Below are 20,507 nucleotides of genomic sequence, written 5' to 3'. Positions count from 1 at the left end.
GTGGAAGCAAATATTTAAGGAAAGATACCACTTCACAGTTTGAGTACAGCACTAGAAGGGTAAATAAGGGGAAGGAAAGAATGCTTGACGTTGACTTTTAATTGTTCTTTTAATTGTTCTTAAGCATTAAATGTATGTGTAGTCAGACTTCCTCCTCTGGCTTCAAAAGCCATCACGACTTATAGAAATGTCAAATTTCTTATAAATGTATGGCACACACCAAAGTTTTAAGATACTGCATTTCTAGGGAGGCTCTGCTAAACCACAGTCATTGCCTTTAGTAGCCCAAAACATCAGAAAGACAAGAGCTATAGTTGCTTAATTCTGTAGTGTATCATAGCTAGAATTCCATCATCGGTCTCAACACTTAAGATAATTAGTAAGATTATAAGAAAAACGTATTTTTAATAGTTTGCGGATATCATTAGCCTATAAAAGAGAAATCATAAATTTGTGGGAAGCTTACATCAATACACAAGGAGGAAATCTTCATTTCCTACTTGGAAAAGATCTTTAGAAATTGAATAGGCAGGAAAGATCAGATCAAGATTAAACCAAGTACCTGAGCCACCTCAGGGAATAAAATAATAGCTTAGATGAAACACCCTACACCATGAAGGATTTAGGTTGAGAATAGAGTAAGCAAAGTAATCCCAGAGCATGGCAAGAGACTAAAGTCATGCTCAGAAACATAAAAAAAAAAAAAAAGTAATAGATGGCAAAGAACTCAGAAGGTACACAGCATTTGTTGACCTGAGTTAACTAAATGAATTCAGAAAGCTGAAGGGTAAGAGAACCCATATTCACTTTAACAATTAACCAGACTTCAACATTATCACGAACATGGATCAGTACTCATCAAAAGGCAGGCGCCATTATGTTGGCAGGATATGGAGTGGAAAGATGGATGTTGCAGGCACTGGCAAAAGTCAAGCTAGACTGCAAAGCATAAAGGTATGCTTGCAATCTTATTGGGGGAGAAAAAAGCTAATGGTTGAGTGAACCAAGAGAAAAGCACTCTGAAGACTGAAGTTAAGAAAAAAAAAAAAAAAAGGGATAGCCCTTGTCACTGGAGAAGAGATGGAAGATTGACTAAACTTACAACAGAATGGAGACCCAAAGATGGTACGCGTAAGAAGGGTCGCCATCGACGAAGACGGAGAGATGGACTGGTAGCCTTTGCAGGGCTTACATGGTAACGTTTGACCCAGGGCAGGGATGCATGGTGACACAATGATGAGGCCTTCGTTCTGCAGTGGCTAGAATGAGGCTGTGATGAGGATGGCGAGGAGGACTACATAATTAAAAAAGAGAATATTTTACTTAGACCACGTTACTGGGTGATCATTTATTCTTAAAAGCAACGTATGGTCATGCTTGTAATTGATATGGTCTACTAGTTTTAATAACCATAATCTAGCAAAGAATCATACATGAATATTGGTTAAAAGCAGGTAAAGTGGAAATATATAACCAAGTATCAGGTTATATGCCATAGTTCTATAAGTGTACATTAGAAACATTCACATAGCCTCATTTGCATAGCACAGACTCATGGAAATTAATACTTAAAAGCCACTAAAATTATATCAAATTGTTTTTAAAAAGTAACACACACACACAAACTATGTAATGCATATAAAATGTACAAAGAATAATGGGTAGAGGAAAACTGTATGGTGATAGGCATTGGTAAAAAAGAATTCCTTAAAAGGAATAAGCTCCAAGAAAAAAAAAAAAACTTTAAAATATAAACAAGAGTGAAATTAATCCCTCCAAAGCTGACGACCTGAATAAACTATCCTCCTACTTAGGCTGACACGTTACATGGAAAACATCATGGCCTCTTAGCTATCTTTTAGGAAACGATATCATTAAATAAAATACACATCTTTTTTATGTCAGGTGCTTTTTAAGGACTTGACATACATCAGTTCATTTAACCTCCCAGTAACCCACAAGCACAACTATTCCTGTTATACAAGTGAGGAATCAGAGCACAAATGGGTTAAGTAACATAACTAAGGTCACATTGCCAGCAGGTAACAGAACTGGGATTCAAACCCAGGAAAACAGGTTCTAGAGTCCATGATCTTAATCACTGTGGTGTATAGCCGAAGTGACCAAGAAAAATATGTTATTATAAATGGAACAGATAGTGTTAAGGAGAGAAATCATTCTGATAAGGTTAGGGTATTTTGGGAATCACCTTTTCAAACACTATTGTACCACAAAAGGCAAATCTAGCCAAGAGTTTTCTACAAAATATACAAGGGTATAACATAATAGTAGTAATCCAAATGATTTCATAATTGTCACATTCGATTAATAACACCAGTATATAAAATAAAAAATTTGAGGGAGTATGACAAAATTACAATCACTATAATCATAGTGAGAAGAAATAAAAAGAATGGTAATATAAATCCTCGCTTGGTGATAATAGATTTTGCTAACCATAACAACCATAATAGATTTCTCTTAAGGAAAATGAGTTTTACTTTCCAAATGATTTTTAAAACTCTTTTCAACTCTGAAAATTCTCTAATCCTACTTAGTATCTTCAGTCTAAAGAAACAATATACTAACCTTAAAAAAAAAAGCTATCGTTTTGATGGGGGTTTAAAAAATATGTTCGAACATTTTAGCTGCTCATAATAAGAATCAGTCGATCAAAAATACATAAATGAATTCTATACTTGGTTCTATATGAGAACAAAAGTGTATATGATAGTGTCTCCTCTCACAGACATAATTTAATCAGAAATTAATTAGTAATATTACTAAACGAGAGTTGTACAGTGAAAGAATATATAAAGTTAGGATGGGTGAAATAGGAAAATATTCTTGGCAAAGAATTCAATGTGAGAAAAAGAACAGAAATAGAAATAAGGAAGACATGTTTAGAAGAGTAATGTGTCAGGTCTGAAATTTGAGTTTATTCTTTCAATTTAATAAGTTAGCCTCTTACTTTTTCATGGGTATTGGCAAAAGGCATGAGACGCCTGGGTCAGAGAAAAAAAAAAAAAAAACTTTATTACTCATAGCACAGCAAGGAGCATGATCATCAATACGTTTGTGCCAATTCACATGAGAACAACAGACATAGCTAGGGTGGATGGTTGCAAAAGAGTAGGCTGCGTTACAGGAGAGGAACACTGAGCTGGGGAAACCACTGGTTTACAGCAAGCAGTAAGCAAACAGGCTCTTTGTTCCGGAGGCAAAGACATTACCTCATCCCTTAAAGTTGCTTACTCCAAACACACCTGTGAGAAATGTGATTTCCACCTTCAAGTATGATGACCCTCTTCTTTTGTCATTTTTGAAGAACCTTTTTGAAAACTTTTTTTAAAAAAAATTTCAAATTTACACAGAGTTACAAAAACAAGCATAATATAGGAAACACCCAGATTTGACTATGACATTTTACCTTCATTTGCTTTATTATCTCTTTACCTTTCTCTACACAACTTTTTTTCCTGAATCATTGAAGATAAGTTACATACATCATGGCCCGTTAATCCTAAATTCTTCAGTGTTTCCTAGAACTAAGGGAATTATCTAACATTAATATCAGTGCAGTTATCACCCTCAAAATTTTATATTGATATAATACTTTCTCCTCATCTCCCATATTTTAATTTTGCCAGTTATCTAGTTGTGTAATTTACAGCATTTTCCCCCAGGATCTAATCTAAGCACAGATATTAAATTTATTCATCATGTCTCCTTAGTATCTTTTAACCTGGAACATTTCTAACAATCTTTATCTTTTATATTTTAAGCATCAAGCCCTTCTCCATTTTTCAATAAATCATTTTCTATTTAAAAAGTCATGCTCTCTGTGACTAGAGACTGCTTTACTTCTCCCTTTTTAAACAATATTTCCTTTATTTCCTTTACTTGCCCTACTATATTGGCTAGGACCTCTACTACAGTAATGAATTTCATTGACTTCTGCTTTTATCTTGGTTATTTCTACCTTTTACGCACTTCGGATTTTATCTGCTCTTCTTTTGCTACCTTAAGGTAAAAACGTAGATCTCTGACTTGAAGCCATTTCCCTTTTCTACTATAAGCATGTAATACTATAGTTTCCCTCTAACCCGTTTTTTTTTCTTTTTTCTACTATAAGCATTTAATGCTATAGATTTCTCTCCAACCCCTGCATTAGTTGTATCCTGTCAATTTTGGTATACTTCTTTTTAGTCAATTCAAAATGTTTTCTAATTTCTCTTGTGAAATCCTCTTTGATCCATGAGTTATTTAGAAGTGTACTATTTAATATCTAAATATTTGGGGGATTTTCCAGGTATTTGTCTGTTGTTGATTTGTAGTTTAACTCCACTATGAAAACATTCTTTGTATAATTTAAATTTTTTAAAAAAATTTAAAGTTGATTTTCTAATCCAGAATATGGTCTATCCTGGTAACTATTTCATGTGCACTTGAGAAGACTATATTCAACTATTCTGTTCCAAATTTCTGAAGTGTTCCACAAATATCAAAAGGGTCAAGTTGTTTGACAATGTTGCTGAAATCTTCAATTTTTTACTAATGTTCTGTATTTGTTTTATTCATTCTGAGTGTTGACATCTCCATCTATAATTGTGAATTTGTCTATTTCTCTCTCCAGTTTTAACAGTGTTTGCCTCATACATTTAGAGGTTCTAACTGTTAGACATACTTTCTGTTATGTGTATGCTATGTCTTCTTGGTGAGGTAACCTCTTTATCCTTATGTAATGTCCTTCTTCATCACTGGAAATATTCCTTGTTCTGAAGTCTACTTAACTTCATGTCAATATAACTACTGTGGCTTTCTTTTGATTAGTGTTTGCATTGTTCATCTTTTTCCATCCTTTTGATTGTCACCTTCTCACGTTTTTTAAAGTGACTTTCTTGTAAACAGCATATAATTGTGTCTTGTTTTTTTACCAAACTGGTCTTTCTTTCAATTTGAGGGTTTATAGACATTTGAGTCTTTATATTGACATTTCATTAACTTCATGTGATGTTTTATACGGCTGGATTTAAATCTACATTGTCAGTTCTTTATTTTTTCCATCTGGTCTGTTACCTTTCTGCTTTTTGCATTATTTCTATCATTCTATTTTATCTGTACTGTGGGCTTCTTGTTTATACTTTTTAAGCTTTTCGGTAATTGCCCTAGGATTTACAAGATATACCTTTAGTTATGGAATACCTTCAAATAGTATTACACCACAATATATGTAGTATAAGAACCTCACAACAGTATTATCCCAATTTATCCCTCCCTTCCTTTGTGCTACTGTCTTATTTTATATGTGCTATAAATTTACAGTACATAGTTGCTATCTTTGATGTAGTAATCCTAATCATCTTCTAGAGAAATTTAAAACAAGAATAAAATTTATTTTATATTTACCTTCATTTGTTCCATTTTCAGTGCTTCCCAAATCTTTGTATAGCTCCAGGTTTCTGTCTGGCATTGCACTGTTTCAGCATAATGAAATTCCTTTACATTTCTTATAGTGCAAGTAAGCTGGTATGAGCTCTCTCAGTTTTTGTTTGTCTCAAAGTTTTTATTGTTAAAATATATTTTTGTTCCACTGAACTCTTAGCTTTCTAAAAATATCATTCTTCTCTGGCTTGCATAACTTCTAGTAAGGAGTCTGCTGTAATTCTTATGAATTCTTAGTATCTACTCTGTCTTTATCACGTGGCTGCCTTGAACATTTTCCATTTATCTTTGTTCTTCAGCAACACTTTCCATTTATTTTTGAATTTTAATGCGTCTCAGTGGTTATATGTGTGTGTTTGTTTTTTGGAGGATAAAGGTATTCATCCTATCTAGTGTCTCTGAGATTCCTGAAGCTGTGGTTTGATGTCTTTAATTACTTTTGGAAAATAGTTGCCATTACCCTTCAAATACTTTCTGTCTCATGGCCCCACCCCTCACCCACTCCCACCCCCATCATATCTTTCCATCTCTCTTCTCCTTCTGGGATTCCACTTTCACATATTACATCACTTGAAATTGTCCCACAGCGTTTGAATGCACTGTTTTGTGTGGTTTTTCTCCCCCTCTTTTCCACTACTTTTTCCCATTTGTGGGTAAGTTTGGGTAATTTCCAGTGATTTATCTTCACAGTCACCAACTCTTTTGTCAACTTTGTTGAGTCTACTGGTGAATCTGTTAATGGCATTCTTCATCTCTAGTACTGTGTTTTTTTATTACTGGCATTTCCATTTGATTCTCTCTTATGTTAATAGTTTCCAGTTCTGCTGATGCTACCCATGTGATGGAACATGTTTTCCATCTTTTCCACTTGAGCCTTTAATTATTTTAAATTTCCTGTCTGATAGTTTGACATCTAGATCACATCTGAGTCTAGCTCTGCTGAATGCTTTTTCTCATTATTTTTGGTTAAAAGCCATAATACACCTTTCTAGGAGTATAGAGACTGTGATAAATAATATGTATACCTAAAAATGAGCATGTCTCATCTTCTGCTATGACTTAGTGTATGGGGATAAGCCAACCTAGTCAAGAGTTTAACTGTTTGGGTTTTATTGTTACTATGATTACCCTGAGAATACCATTGGTTTAAAATTCATCTGGCATAACCTTGGGCTTAGAGTGGGAGTTGGGTTGTAGGATGTTTTCTTTTTCAATGCTCTTGTTCCACCCTCAGCTTTCGGTTTTTACTCACAGGGTATGCCTCAGAGAAGGTCTCTCTCCATATTATTGACGCATCCCCACACATTTGAGACCTGTTTCTTGGTGCTTGCTAGTCTAATGGTGGGTTTGTGGAGGCATTCTTTATTTTTCTCTATCAGCCTCTGTCCCTGGATATCAAGGCCAAGACTTTCTCAGGGGTCCTTTCCTCCAGTGGTAGAAGAATCTGCCCCTCCCACAAAAGGGGTGGTTTTATCTCTTCCCTTCCCCAGGAAAGGTTTTCTGTCTGAGGGTCTTTAGGCTTTGTTCTATAGGGGAGAAGTATCCAGGCTTGGTGCCTTTCCCACAGCAGCAGCTGCTCTCCTCCCCTAGGCCTGCACTTAAAGATTCACATCTTGTCCCCACAATGGGTGCTCACCCATTGAGGTATGCAGAGAGTGGATATGAGCTCTCCCTTCAGGGCTGTTTACAGAGATTTTATAGTCTTATGGTAGCCTACTTGTGACCTTAAGCAATTTGTTAAAATTTTTAGCTATTGTGTTTCATTACCCATAAATTTTGGGCTTCTATTCATCTCAGTAAGTGTATCTCTACATCATTTTTCTTCTCCTTCTTCTTCTTCTATTCATCTCAGTAAGTATATCTCTACATCATTCTCCTCCTTCCCCTCTCCTCCCTCCCTCCCTCCCCGCTCCTCCTTCTCCTCCTCCTCCTCCTTCTCCTTCTTCTTCTTCTTCTTCCACGGAGTCTTGATCTATCGCCCAGGCTGGAGTGCAGTGGCACACCATCTCAGCTCACTGCAAGTCCGGTCTCCCAGGTTCAAGCCATTCTCCTGCCTCAGTCTCCCAAGTAACTGGGACTACAGGCACATGCCACCATGCCCAGCTAATTTTTCTGTATTTTTAGTAGAGACGGGGTTTCACCATGTTAGCCAGGATGGTCTCAATGTCCTGACCTCATGATCTGCCCACCTTAGCCTCCCAAAGTGCTGGGATTACAGGCATGAGTCACCATGCCCGGCCTACATCATTTTTCATGGCAACATATTATTCCTTAAATAGAGGTACCATAAATGTAACACCACACCTTTAGATTGTTTCTGGTTTTCTACAATTATGCTTTAGTGAAAATGTGCACACGAGTATCTATATATGCATCAATCAACAGTAATAATATTGGTATCCAAAATGATGTTATAAAACAACCACCATAATAGCTAACATCAAGTGCTTACTATCTTTTACCAGATGTTCTAAACGATAGATGCTACAGATCTTCACAATAATCCTATAAGGTACATATTATGATTATTTCTATTTTAAAGATAAAGAATAATTTTTCCCCAAATGTTATCACACTAGTAATGTTAGCCTTCTTTTTGATCATCAGGCTTTCTAATAAAAACTTATATAACAGAGGAAGGAAGAAGAAAAGGATAATGAGTCTGAAAGTACACTGTTAAATAAGTCCCATACATCAAAGCTTGTGTGTATGTGTTTGTATGTGGCTAATGTTTTACAACATTCAAAATAGGATAGCACATCAATACATTGTAATTGTTTATTTAACCACTTTGTAAGGCTTGGGGGCAGGCAAAGCTCTTGTCTACTACCTTACTGCTCCGGTGATAGCATACTAAAGATTGTTTCTAACAAGCATGTCAAAATGTTAAACATTAGAACCAATAATTCTAAATTTTTACTCTGGTCATATTTATTTTTACCTCCTAATGCTAAATGAACACACTATACACATATTATCTTAAACTGTATAATTTACACTATACACATATTATCTTCAACTGTATAATTTCCAGAGATAATTCATAATACAGACAACACAGTGTACATCATATATATTTTCAATTTCAAAGAGTTGATCTAATTCAGAAAAAGACTTTCAAGCAATAACATTTCAAGAGATGGAAGGACTTTGAAATAAAGTGTGCTATTATGGAAACCTAAAATTCATAGGCTTTTCTCCTAGAATTACAAAGATTAAAGACACACCAACTTTAAAATCTTTATAATATTAACAGTTAATGCAATTGTTTAAGCAACCTAATTTTTAGTTCTGCTTTCAAATATGAAAACTGAAACTGTGAGCTGAATCTTGAGCTAGATGGCTAATTTTTCATATTGTCTTCCATACTAATTGGAAAAGATTAAACAACTACGGTTTATTTTTGAATATTTCATAACAGTCTTAAAGAGAGTTCACTTTTTAGAGAGTCTGAATAAAGAACTCAACTTTCTCGGTTTTTTCATTCTGGTGAAGAGTCCAAAATCACTAACAATTATTTATTTCATTAAAACTATTAACACCACCAGTGTTTGCCAGGACATTAACAGTGAACCTGTGCTCTCACTGTTGACTGTGTGAGCACTGCAACAGTATACTGTGACGTAGATACACCACTTTACAGGAAATATAAATTAATCTCTTGATTATAGTTCAAAAAAACCTAGTCTAGGCTTTTCAGAAACCCGAGGAATTTTGAAAAGCAGATTAAATGTTTTACTTTTCAGGAAGAATGCTAAGATATTTAATAATTGTTGCATGAGATTTTTAAGCATTACTTCGGATTGAAACCCTCTGAGTTTAAACACACACACACACATTCACTTACACACACAGAGAAAGTGAGCTATGAGAATACAGACCATAACCATGACAGTTTTGGGTTTTTCAGAAGCACGAGGACCTACTTGACTTGCCCAAAGCCACATAACTAGTGAGTGTGAAAGCCAGAGGCAGACTCATGACTCCCAGCTCCAATTTCAGTATTTTCCATTGCACACAAAGCCACTGTCCCTCAACTGTCAACTAATTTGACTGATTCATAAAGGCACATCTATTACTATTTCTATCTGAATTCCTGAATATAATTCAAATCTACCTTCTAGTTGTCAAACTTAAAACTAGTTCAAAAAACAACCACCATCACCACCTAGGTCCTCAAAGGCCAAATTACTTTTCCTTCACAGTTAGTGTGCATGCACTTTTTTATACGGAAAAAAATGAATAAATTACTCTTTAAACTTTTAAATAAAATAACCAATGTATCGAAATGCTGTAAAGGCTAAAAAGAAATGATTCAGACTTTTAAAAAATAAAAAAAAAAATCAAAGAAAGCAGAGGATCTGCCTGAGAGTACTCTATTAAGAAGTCAAGTGGGCCGGGCACGGTGGCTCAAGCCTGTAGTCCCAGCACTTTGGGAGGCCGAGACGGGCGGATCTCGAGGTCAGGAGACCAAGAGCATCCTGGCTAACACAGTGAAACCCCGTCTCTACTAAAAAATACAAAAAACTAGCCGGCGAGGTGGCGGGCGTCTGTAGTCCCAGCTACTCGGGAGGCTGAGGCAGGAGAATGGCGTAAACCTGGGAGGCGGAGCTTCCAGTGAGCTGAGATCCGGCCACTGCACTCCAGCCTGGGCGACAGAGCGAGACTCCGTCTCAAAAAAAAAAAAAAAAAAAGGAAGTCAAGTGTTTTGCTAGTGGCTCACACACGTAATCCCAATACTTTGGGAGGCCAGGGCGGAAGGAGGATCACTTGAGTCCAGGAGTTCAAGACCAGCCTGGGTAACATAGGGAGACCCCATTACTACTAAAAATAAAAACAAAAAAATTAGCCAGGTGTGATGGTACATGCCTGTGGTCTCAGCTACTTGGGAGGCTGAGGTAGAAGGATGGTTTGAGCCCAGTAGATCAAGCCACTGCACTGCAGCCTGAGCAAGAGAATAGGAACCTGTCTCAAAGCAAAAAAAAAAAAAAAAAAAAAAGGAAGAAAGAAAGAAAGAGTTTGGTTTGGTGGGTACTGCAAGTGCTTAAATCCAAATTATGTTAAAATTCTAAAATAAAGTAAGTGGGTTTTGGTTTACAGCCAAGGCATTTTCTCATTTAAATTGACATAGTGTTATTACGAAAAATATCCTTATAACCATGTAATTTCTTGAACATGAAGGGATCATTAGTGGGTAGATAGTTAAAATAATTACTGTTTTCTAAAATATACCTAACATGATTACCAAAAGAATATGGCTGGTTTATGGGTAAGATTTCTTGTTAAAAGAAAAAAAAAAATCTAGTGTTGAGTAAGAACTGACTTAGATGTTAAAGGCAAAAAAGAACAAAGTATTTGGCACAACTCTGAATGACTATTTGTAACTTATTACATGTTTGCATTAAATTACTAGCTGTTAATAGCCTTGCTTTTAAGGCAAAAACAAGAATTTAAATTTTAAATACCTCATTTTATTTAGTTTGAGCAATTTCATTTACCTACATGTTTTGTTGCCTTAAGAGCATGGTAGTACCCACTAGCTGTGTGACCTTGAATATACTAGCAACTTCTTAGATTTCCCATCTGCAAAATGGGGTAACAGTTATCTTATGGAGTTGAGAGGATCAAACTAGGGTACATACAGCACTTAGTTAGCCTAACCCATAACATGAATTCAGAAAATGGTACCCATCATTATAATAATATGGCAGACATACTTTCAAAAGGAGTAAGAATTAAGAAGGTGAGAATACTTGAAAGCTGGTGAGCACCTCAAACAATTTTGAGGAGAGGGAGAGGGAGAGGACAAGGCCACTGAGTCTAAAATATGGCACATGGAAAAGAAAATAATTGGGAACATCTCTAGAGCTGCCAAATGCTATGAAAATTAGATTATGTGTGTACACATATGTGTAAGGACATGTGTGTGTGCATGCATGAGAACACACACGTATAACTTTGAGTTTAAAATCAAAATTATAAATTAATTCTAAATGAATTTCTGTAGATTTTTTAGTAAATTTCAGTGTATGTAATACATTGGATTACAGTAAATTTAAGGTTCAAATTTTAAAAAGGAAATTAAAACCAGATCCATGCAAAAGATGCAAAGTTTCCTATAGTGTATCCATGTTCGGTTGGCAAAGAAGTCACAAGTTAAATATGGGATAGATATCAAAATACACAAAATACCACTACATATTCCATGGAAAATCTGGATAATGGTAAGTTGCTTCATTTTGCTCACCTAATAAATCAAGATGCCCACAGACATCAAGATATTCTAAAAAGACTTTTTTCCCCGACTGGTTTAACAATTATGTTTTCTCCCTTCAGTTTATAATTCTCCATGTTAGAAATATCTATTAATATAATACCTGTACATCTACATGATACATTAAACTTAAGCTTACCATTGTTAAACTGTTCAAACTAATTCCCAGAAATTATTTTCTTTACAATTTGAGAGTAGCCCCAAATAAAGTTCTCCTTTATTACAAATGAAAAAAATCCTATATCCTAACATTACCCTCTATTCTGGAAAGCTGTGATATAAAACAAAACTAACAGAAAACTTTCACCATCACCAAACACAACATCAATTCTATTTTTATTGCTGAAAGCATTCTTAGACGAGTCTCATCTAGTCAGATCTGGAAGGGTAAACTGGTAAGTTTGGTCTAAGAATTTTCCTTTAAAATAAGTAATAATTTAATATCTCCATTTCTAAAATTCTGAGATCAGCAAAGAAGAAAGAAGGGGGAAGGAAGGGAGAGAAATGGAGAGGAAAAAAAGAAGGGAAGGACAGAGGGAGGGAGAGAAAAGGGGAAAGGGAATGCCTCTATTCAGGGACTGTTCAGAAGAAACAAAAAAAGATAGAAGAGAGACAGAGGCAAGCTAGAGAGTCCCAGAGCATTTTTGGTTTTAAAAATAAAATAAAATAAAATTGCCTCAAAAAGATTAAGTTATGTTGAAATAAAGAAAATCAGGTATGAAAAGTAAAGAAAAACAAAGATCAGAAAGTTGCAGTTTCAGACTTTTGACAAAACTGGACTCTACATCTTGAACTGCATGATACGTGTATTGTTTCCGCCTGATTCTTACAAGATAACCAGCAACTTAAATTTTACATTATTTAAGAACTAAGCTTCTTCCTAATTTCCTCAGATTCTTTCAAAGTGAAGGAAGAAGGAAATAAATTCCAAAAGGAGGGAAATAAATATGTGAGCACCTCAATTTGTGTGTAAATCATTTTTGGCTTATTGGAATGATTTCTGTTATCTCTTTGGAATCCCAAAATAATAAAAATAACTAAAAACTATACTTCAGAATAAAATGAAGCCATGCAACTATACATATACATCTAATGAAGATGAAACTTTATCCTATTTACTACCACTGACAGTCTATACTGGCTGGGCCAAAAAAGCCAAGTAGATTCTAAACAGAGGATTTTCTTAAATTAAAAATATACACACCCACACAAACACATACATGTATCTTTAATTATGTATATATATTTATGATGACATACTTGAAATCAGAAATTATTCACTGTTTACCCCAGTGGTCAAATAATCCCGCTTTTACAGGTCAACAACACTAACCAAAATAGATTACATATTAATATTTCATTGTAAATTAATTACAATTTTATTTTATGATTTAAATTAACTTCATAAACTTTTACTAAAGATCTTTTAAATATCATTGGCGATCAAACATGTTATTTCCCCCTATTAAATAAGCAAAAATTTAGAAATAGAATTCAATACTGGCAAGGACAATTTTCAAAGCTGCGGTCACCACTGAAGTAAAAGATCTTTGAAGACACAAATGATGTCTCACTTATCTTCGTATGTACAATTCTAAGCACAGTGCCTAGTACAGCAGGTGCTCAGACAGGTTATCTGATTGAACAAATGAAAGACACACAACTTCACATTATTTAACAAGAATCATAAAAATGTTCATCCCTTTGAATCAGTAATCCCACCTACAAGAAACTACCTTAAAGAAAGAACCCAAAAGAATACTTAAACAGGGATATTCAATTAAGTTATATTTTTAACTTGAAAAACTAAAAATAATCTAAACATCAAAAGTTAAGGAAATGAAAAATAAATTGTGGTTTACTCACATGATAGTATACAGTAGCAAAGGTTTTTTTATGAGGAAATTTTGATGAAACAAAAAAATGTTCACGGTAATATGTTAAGAAAAAAGTCAAACAAAATTGCTTGATCTCAACTGTTCTTAAAATGTACTAAAAAAAGAATGGTAGCAAATATACATAGATGCTAAAAGTGTCTTTTGCTATTTTTTCCATACTGGTATGTTTATTTAAAAACAAAAAACAATACTGCTGTTATTTTTCATTATTACTATTAATTTACATGGGGTGTTCTGGGCAGTACAACAAACTTACTCTTTTTACAAAAAGTTAAACAATAAATCATCAGGCAATCTACCCATATCTGGGTTGGCTCCTAAATTAATGTGGACAAATCACAAATTTTAGGAATTACTTTTTAGTTAAGTGTCAATGAAGTAAAAGCAGGGTCTGAAGGCACATAAAATACCCTTTTGGATTATTGTTTCTTGCCTTCACATTTGACTTGCAGACTGTTTCCACTCTTACATCACTGATATTTCTTCACACTTTTAAAAACACTTATTAGAATCTTCTGTGAGTAGAAAAGCCTTAAACTAAGGAGATCTTCTAATCTACTAGACACTTCAGTAGAAGCCCAAACCATATCAAGTTGGAACTTCCTGCCAATCTTATTATTCTACAGTTATTCTGAAAGGTCTTAGTTGCAGTGAATACACAGTCATCCCTCAATATCCATGGACTATTGGTCTCAGGACCCCCTGAAGATACCAAAATCCACAGACGCTCACAAGCCTTGTATAAAATAGTGTAGTATCTGCATATAACCTATGTACCTCCTCCTGTATATTCTAAATCATTTCTAGATTACTTGTAATACCTAATACAATGTAAATGCTATATACATTGTTGTTATACTATATTGTTTAGAGAATAATGACAAGAAAAAAGTCTGTATATATTCAGTACAGACACAACCATCTTTTTTTTTCAAATATTTTTTCTCCTTTTTGTCTGAGACAAGGTCTCTGTCACCCAGGCTGGAGTGCAGCAGCATGATCACAGCTCACTGCAGTCTTGACCTCCTGAGCTGAAGCCATCCTCCCACCTCAGCCTCCCAAGTAGCTGGGACTACAGAGTAGCTGGAACTACGGGTGCATGCCACCACACCTGTATAATTTTTTTGTACATACAGGGTCTCACTATGTTGCCCAGGTTGGTCTCAAACTCCTGGCCTCAAGCGATCCTCCCTTCTTGGCCTCCCAAAGTGCTGGGATTACAGGCATGAGCTACCCTGCTCAGCCTCAAATATTTCCACTAAGTGGCTGGTTGAATCCACAAATAAGGAACCCACCATTACAGCAGGCCAACTGTATACATTCATTTTTAAATTTCTTAACTGGTCATGCATGTATCAGGTTATATTAATTTTAAAATCAGTAACTATTTTTCTAGTAGAACTTTCAACCATATTTCCTTTAGGGCTGCACATTACCATAACACACATGACCAATACATTAGTCAATTGAAAGCTTAGCTTTATATGTCTATTAATTTTTGTAACACAGTGCTTCAAAACTCAATCATGAACTCACTTTAAAGAAAAAGTCAGGGCCAGGTGCAGTGGCTCACGCCTGTAATCCCAGCACTTTGGAAGGCAAGGCGAGTGGATCACGAGGTCAGGAGATCGAGACCATCCTGGATAACACTGTGAAACCCTGTCTCTACTAAAAATACAAAAAATTAGCTGGGTGTGGTGGCGTGCACCTGTAGTCCCAGCTACTTGGGAGGCTGAGGCACAAGGTCAGGAGATCGAGACCATCCTGGCTAACACTGTGAAACCCCATCTCTATTAAAAATACAAAAAATTAGCCGGGCATGGTGGCATGTGCCTGTAGTCCCAGCTACTTGGGAGGCTGAGGCAGGAGAATTGCTTTAACCTGGGATGCTGAGGTTGCAGTGAGCAGAGATCGCGCCATTGCACTCCAGCTTGGACGACAGAGTGAGACTTCATATCAAAAAATAATAATAATAAAGAAAAAATTAAAAAAGAAAATTCAGGAGTAAATGAAAAGCTATCAATTTACTATTTCTCAGACAATCTGTTTCCTATCCCAAGCTAGGATATAAATAGTCACATTAAGCCTAATACAAAACACTGGTCTTAACAAAACTGCTACAAAATTAGCTGTCAAACTTTTATTGAAAGTGTTTGGCCGGGCACGGTGGCTCACACCTGTGATCCCAGCACTTTGGGAGGCCAAGGTAGGCAAATCACCTGAAGCCAGGAGCTCAAGATCAGCCTAGCCAACATGGCAAAACCCCGTCTCTACTAAAAATATAAAAACTAGCCAGGCGTGGTGGCACATACCTGTAGTCCCAGCTACTGGGGGTGCTGAGGCAGGGGAATCGCTTGAACCTGGGAGGCAGAGATTGCAGTGAGCCGAGATCGTGCCACTGCACTCCAGCCTGGGTGACAGAGCAAGACTATGTCAAGAAAGAAAAGAAAGAAAAGGAAGGGAGGAAGGGAGGAAGGGAGGAAGGGAGGGAGGGAGGGAAGGAGGAAGGAAGGAAGGAAGGAAGGAAGGAAGGAAGGAAGGAAGGAAGGAAGGAAGGAAGGAAGGAAGGAAGGAAGGGTTTGTTTGAAGGTGGGGGTGACAGGAGGAAGACAGAGGAACTAGGACTAGATTCTCCAGACAGTTTGAGCTCAAATTCTAGCTCTACCACTTAGTAGATACGTGACCTTGGGGAAAGTAACTAAAACCTTCTGTGCCTCAATTGCTTCATCTAAAGAAGGCGGACAAGAGGACAATGGTAATACCTCATAAGGCTGGTACTGGAGTTAAATGACAGGTATCAAACTTCTGTAGCACTACCCAAAAGATGCAACTCTAATAACACTATTTTATTCTATCCAGAACAAAGCATAAAATGGTGGTTGTAGCAAGTGAAAATCAATGGAAAAAAAGAAAACACTCTTTGCCACTAATAATTTAATTTCCTCATTGTTTCCTCATATCCCATTGTTCTTTTGTTTTTACTCTTAAGTGAAAGATGAAAGCAATACCGTTCAGTGTAAATTAATGAAGCATAAGTGAGGTGGGGCTACTGTTCAGATTTCTGTATTAGCCAATCTACCAGACAATCACAATGGGATGGAGAAAAGTACGTAAGTAAACAACTACTCTAGAGCAGTATGCTATGGCCAATCTTCTGAAAAGACTACTGTATTTTAGTGACTCAACTTATAGATTTCTCATTTAGTCTACAAATCTCAGCATGCAATAAGGCTCCTGCCTCCTCCATTCCCATGAAAACATTCTGACAGAGAGTACCAGTGATGCCAGTGATGATTCTACTTGTTATTACGCTATATTATTATTGGCTCCTCTTCCTCTACCCACTCCTTCAACACCTACATGCCCCAAGGATTTATTGTTGGTCTACCGCTATTCTCCCTCTGTAGAATTCTCAGGGTTCTAACTAGTACCCAAATACTGAAGACTCTGGATATCTCGCCTGAGCTCTAGACTCCTACACATGTGACCCAAAAAAACTCACCTTAAACTCAATAGGCTGAAAAGTAAATGTACCATCTTTGGTGGTTCTCAGTCTATAAAATCCAAGCCCCCCCAATATGGCTTCACCCTATTACTTCAGCCTCATCTTCTGCCATTCAGATTCATTTTACTGGATGCTATTAAATAAAATTACTGCCTAATATTTATTGAATGCCCATTAAATGCCAGGTACTATTCTAAGCAGTTTATATAATCAACTCATTAATTTTCACAACAATCCCATAAGGTAAATGCCATTATTTCTATTTTGTGCTGAAGAAAGTGTCCTGCCTAAGCTAATAAGCAGTGGAGTCAGTATACAAACCTATATCCTATGCTCTTACTTTCAAACTATGTAATTCTTAAACATGCCTATATATGTCCAGTTTGTCTTGGGGATTCAAAGTGAACAGACAAACAAGGCCTATTCCATCATGGGACTTATATTCTAGTTAGCAGAATAAACAAATATACACAAGGAAGAAATAACGTGTTATTGACTATTTTAAAGTGCCAGGAAGAAAATAAACAGGATTTTATGACAGAAAATAAGACAGAAGAACCTAATTAACCTTGATGAAAGAAGGCTTCTCTGAAAAGTGACTTCTTTTTTTTTATTTTTGAGACAGAGTTTCGCTCTGTCACCCAGGCTGGAGTGCAGTGGCACGATCTCGGCTCACCGCAAGCTCTGCCTCCCAGCTTCACACCATTCTCCTGCCTCAGCCTCCCGAGTAGCTGGGACTACAGGAGTGTGCCACCATGCCTGGCTAATTTTTCTGTATTTTTAGTAGAGACGGGGTTTCACCGTGTTAGCCAGGATGGTCTCGATCTCCCAACCTTGTGATCCGCCTGCCTCAGCCTCCCAAAGTGCTGGGATTATAGGTGCGAGCCACCGCGCCCAGCCTGAAAAGTGACTTTTAAGATGAGACCTGAAAGATGAGAAGTCTCCAACTCTGCAAAGAGAAGTGGTATACCCAGAAGTATACTGCGTCATTAGAAAGCACAAAGACGGTGTTATGGACTTAATTGTGTCCCCTCTGCCAAATTCATACGTTGAAGCCCTAACCTTCAATGTGACTGTATTTGAAAACAGGGCATGGAAGGAAGTAGTTAATGTTAAGTAAGGTCATAAGAATGGGGCACTAATCCAATAATAGGGCTGACATCCTTATAAGAAGAGGAAGAGATATTAGTCGATTGATGTGTCTCTGTCCCTCTCTCTCCCGCTCTCTCTCCACGCCCCCTCCATATGAACACACAGGACAGGCCATGTGAGGCTACAGTGAGAAGGTGGTAGTCTACAAGCCAGGCAGGGACATCTCAGTAAAAGCCAACTCTGCTGACACTTTGCTGTTGAATTTCCAGCCCCAAGAACTGTGTGATAATAAATTTCTGTTGTTAAAGTCACCTGGTAATAATTTGAGATGAATGCCCAAGCAGACTAACACAGACAGGAAAGACCTAGGTATTTTGTAGGAACTGACAAAAAAAAAAATCAGTAGGCTGGAATACAAACAGCAATGGAGATAATAATACACTGAACACTCTTAAGCCCATAGACGGGAGTTAATTCTTTTTTTTTTTTTCCTGAGACAGAGTCTCGCTCTTGTCGCCCAGCCTGAAGTGCGGTGGTGGGATATTGGCTCACTGCAACCTCTGCCTCCCAAGTTCAAGCAATTCTCCTGCCTCAGCCTCCGGAATAGCTGGGATTACAGGCATGCGCCACCACGCCCAGCTGATTTTTGTATTTTTAGTAGAGACGGGGTTTCACCATATTGGCCAGGCTGGTCTTGAGCTCCTGACCTCAGGTGATCCACCCATCTTCGCCTCCCAAAGTGCTGGGATTACAGGCGTGAGCCACCACGCCTAGCCAGGAGATGAATCTTAAATGAGATGATCAGAGAAATATTAAAAGTTCCTGGTGCAGGAATTTAAAGTCAGATGACAGCTGGATTTTGAAACGTGTAGTGTAGGTTTTTGTTCTCTCAGTGACTGGAAGACACTAACATATGGCAACTAGAGGTCAGTATATTCCACCCTGGAGTGCACAAAACAGCCCCGCACAAAAAATAATTGAACCCTTTCCAAAATGTTAACACTGTCCTATTCGGAAACAATGGCTAATGGATATGTTTCGTTTACTCAGAGGACTACAGAAAACTAACATTTCCCGCCCCCATCCCCCACTTTTTTTTTATTTCTTACACTACCAAGGACAGTTCTGAGCTAAGTCTGGTTAATTAATACACATACATGTGTTGTATTTGTGTGTAAGGAACAGTATTGGATAATTTGGAACACGCACAAATGAATCAGATGCCAGTGCTAGGCCTAAGAGTCACAGAAAGGGAGATATGATACCATACTTCATACTTCACTAAGGCGCCATTGGTTACATGACACACCATTTTGTGAACCACTAAGATGGGAATAACGCCAAGTTAAGCTATGACATCAATTGTAAGATACATTCCAATTTTAGAGTTTTTAAAATGTGAAAAAAATGCACATCTTAAAAAATGAAAGAGAATATGAAGTAGCTAAAATGCAAATAGTTGGAGTAGTCATATAAAGAGTTCATATAAAGGATAAAATACATCCAGTTCTGATAATCAGGAACTGTTTCATGCTGAAGATCATACTAAGCCGAGTCTTGAAGAATAGAAGTAAGAAGTGCAAGAGATTGAGGGAAAGAGTATTTTCAGAAAGAGAGCACTGCAAGAAGAATAGCAATAATAAAATAAGGAAATAAGGGACGGCTAAAAAGGAATACTTAAAGTTACAAAGACAAGGTAAAAGAGAGAGAGAGAGAGAGAGAAAGAACGAAGGAAGGAAGGAAGGAAGGAAGGAAGGAAGGAAGGAAGGGAGGGAGGGAGGGAGGGAGGGAGGGAGGGAGGAAGGAAGGAAGGAAGGAAGGAAGGAAGGAAGGAAGGAAGAAAGAAAGAGAGAAAGAAGGAAAGAAAGAAGGAAAGAAAGAAAGCAGGCAGGCGAAAAGAAGAGAAGAGGAGAGGGGAGAGGAAAGCAGAGGAGAGAAGAGAAAGGAAAGAAAGGAAGGAAGGAAGGGAAGGAAAGGAAAGAAAGGAAAGAAAGCAAGAAAAAGCAAGAAAGAGAGAGAGAAAGAGAGAGAAGAGAGAGAAGAAAGAGAAGAAAGAGAAGAAAGAAAGAAAGAAAGAAAGAAAGAGAGAAAGAGAGAAAGAGAGAAAGAGAGAAAGAGAGAAAGAGAGAAAGAGAGAAAGAGAGAAAGAGAGAAAGAGAGAAAGAGAGAAAGACAGACAGACAGACAGGGTTAGGAAAACCTTGAATGCAGCTAGGTTAAAGAGCCTGGAACTGACTGCACAGGCTTGAGCAATCATATTCTCAAACACTGTTTTTTTTCACTCTGACACATT

The 20,507-nt window shown here is 36.9% G+C and overlaps 1 protein-coding gene across 7 annotated transcripts in view; it reads right to left on the bottom strand.

Annotated features, from left to right (window-relative positions):
- UCHL3 (ubiquitin C-terminal hydrolase L3) overlaps positions 1-20,507 on the bottom strand; it is a 58,373-nt gene that overhangs the window by 15,543 nt on the left and 22,323 nt on the right. For 2 of the 7 annotated variants that reach the window (XM_073014401.1, XM_073014403.1), the window contains one exon: positions 1,052-1,294. The exons of 4 other annotated variants lie outside the window; for them this stretch is intronic. In XM_073014401.1, coding sequence (XP_072870502.1) covers positions 1,067-1,294 — 228 coding nt within the window. In that variant the 3' untranslated portion in view covers positions 1,052-1,066. Of the gene's footprint in view, positions 1-1,051; positions 1,295-8,209; positions 10,411-20,507 lie in introns of those variants that run through there. One more of the 7 variants, XM_073014406.1, reaches the window with a different exon arrangement.

This window comes from Chlorocebus sabaeus, chromosome 3 (genome assembly GCF_047675955.1).
Source record: "Chlorocebus sabaeus isolate Y175 chromosome 3, mChlSab1.0.hap1, whole genome shotgun sequence".
NCBI lineage: Eukaryota > Metazoa > Chordata > Mammalia > Primates > Cercopithecidae > Chlorocebus > Chlorocebus sabaeus.
The sequence above is the reverse complement of the archived record's forward strand: the minus strand, read 5'-3'. Positions and strand labels throughout refer to the sequence as shown.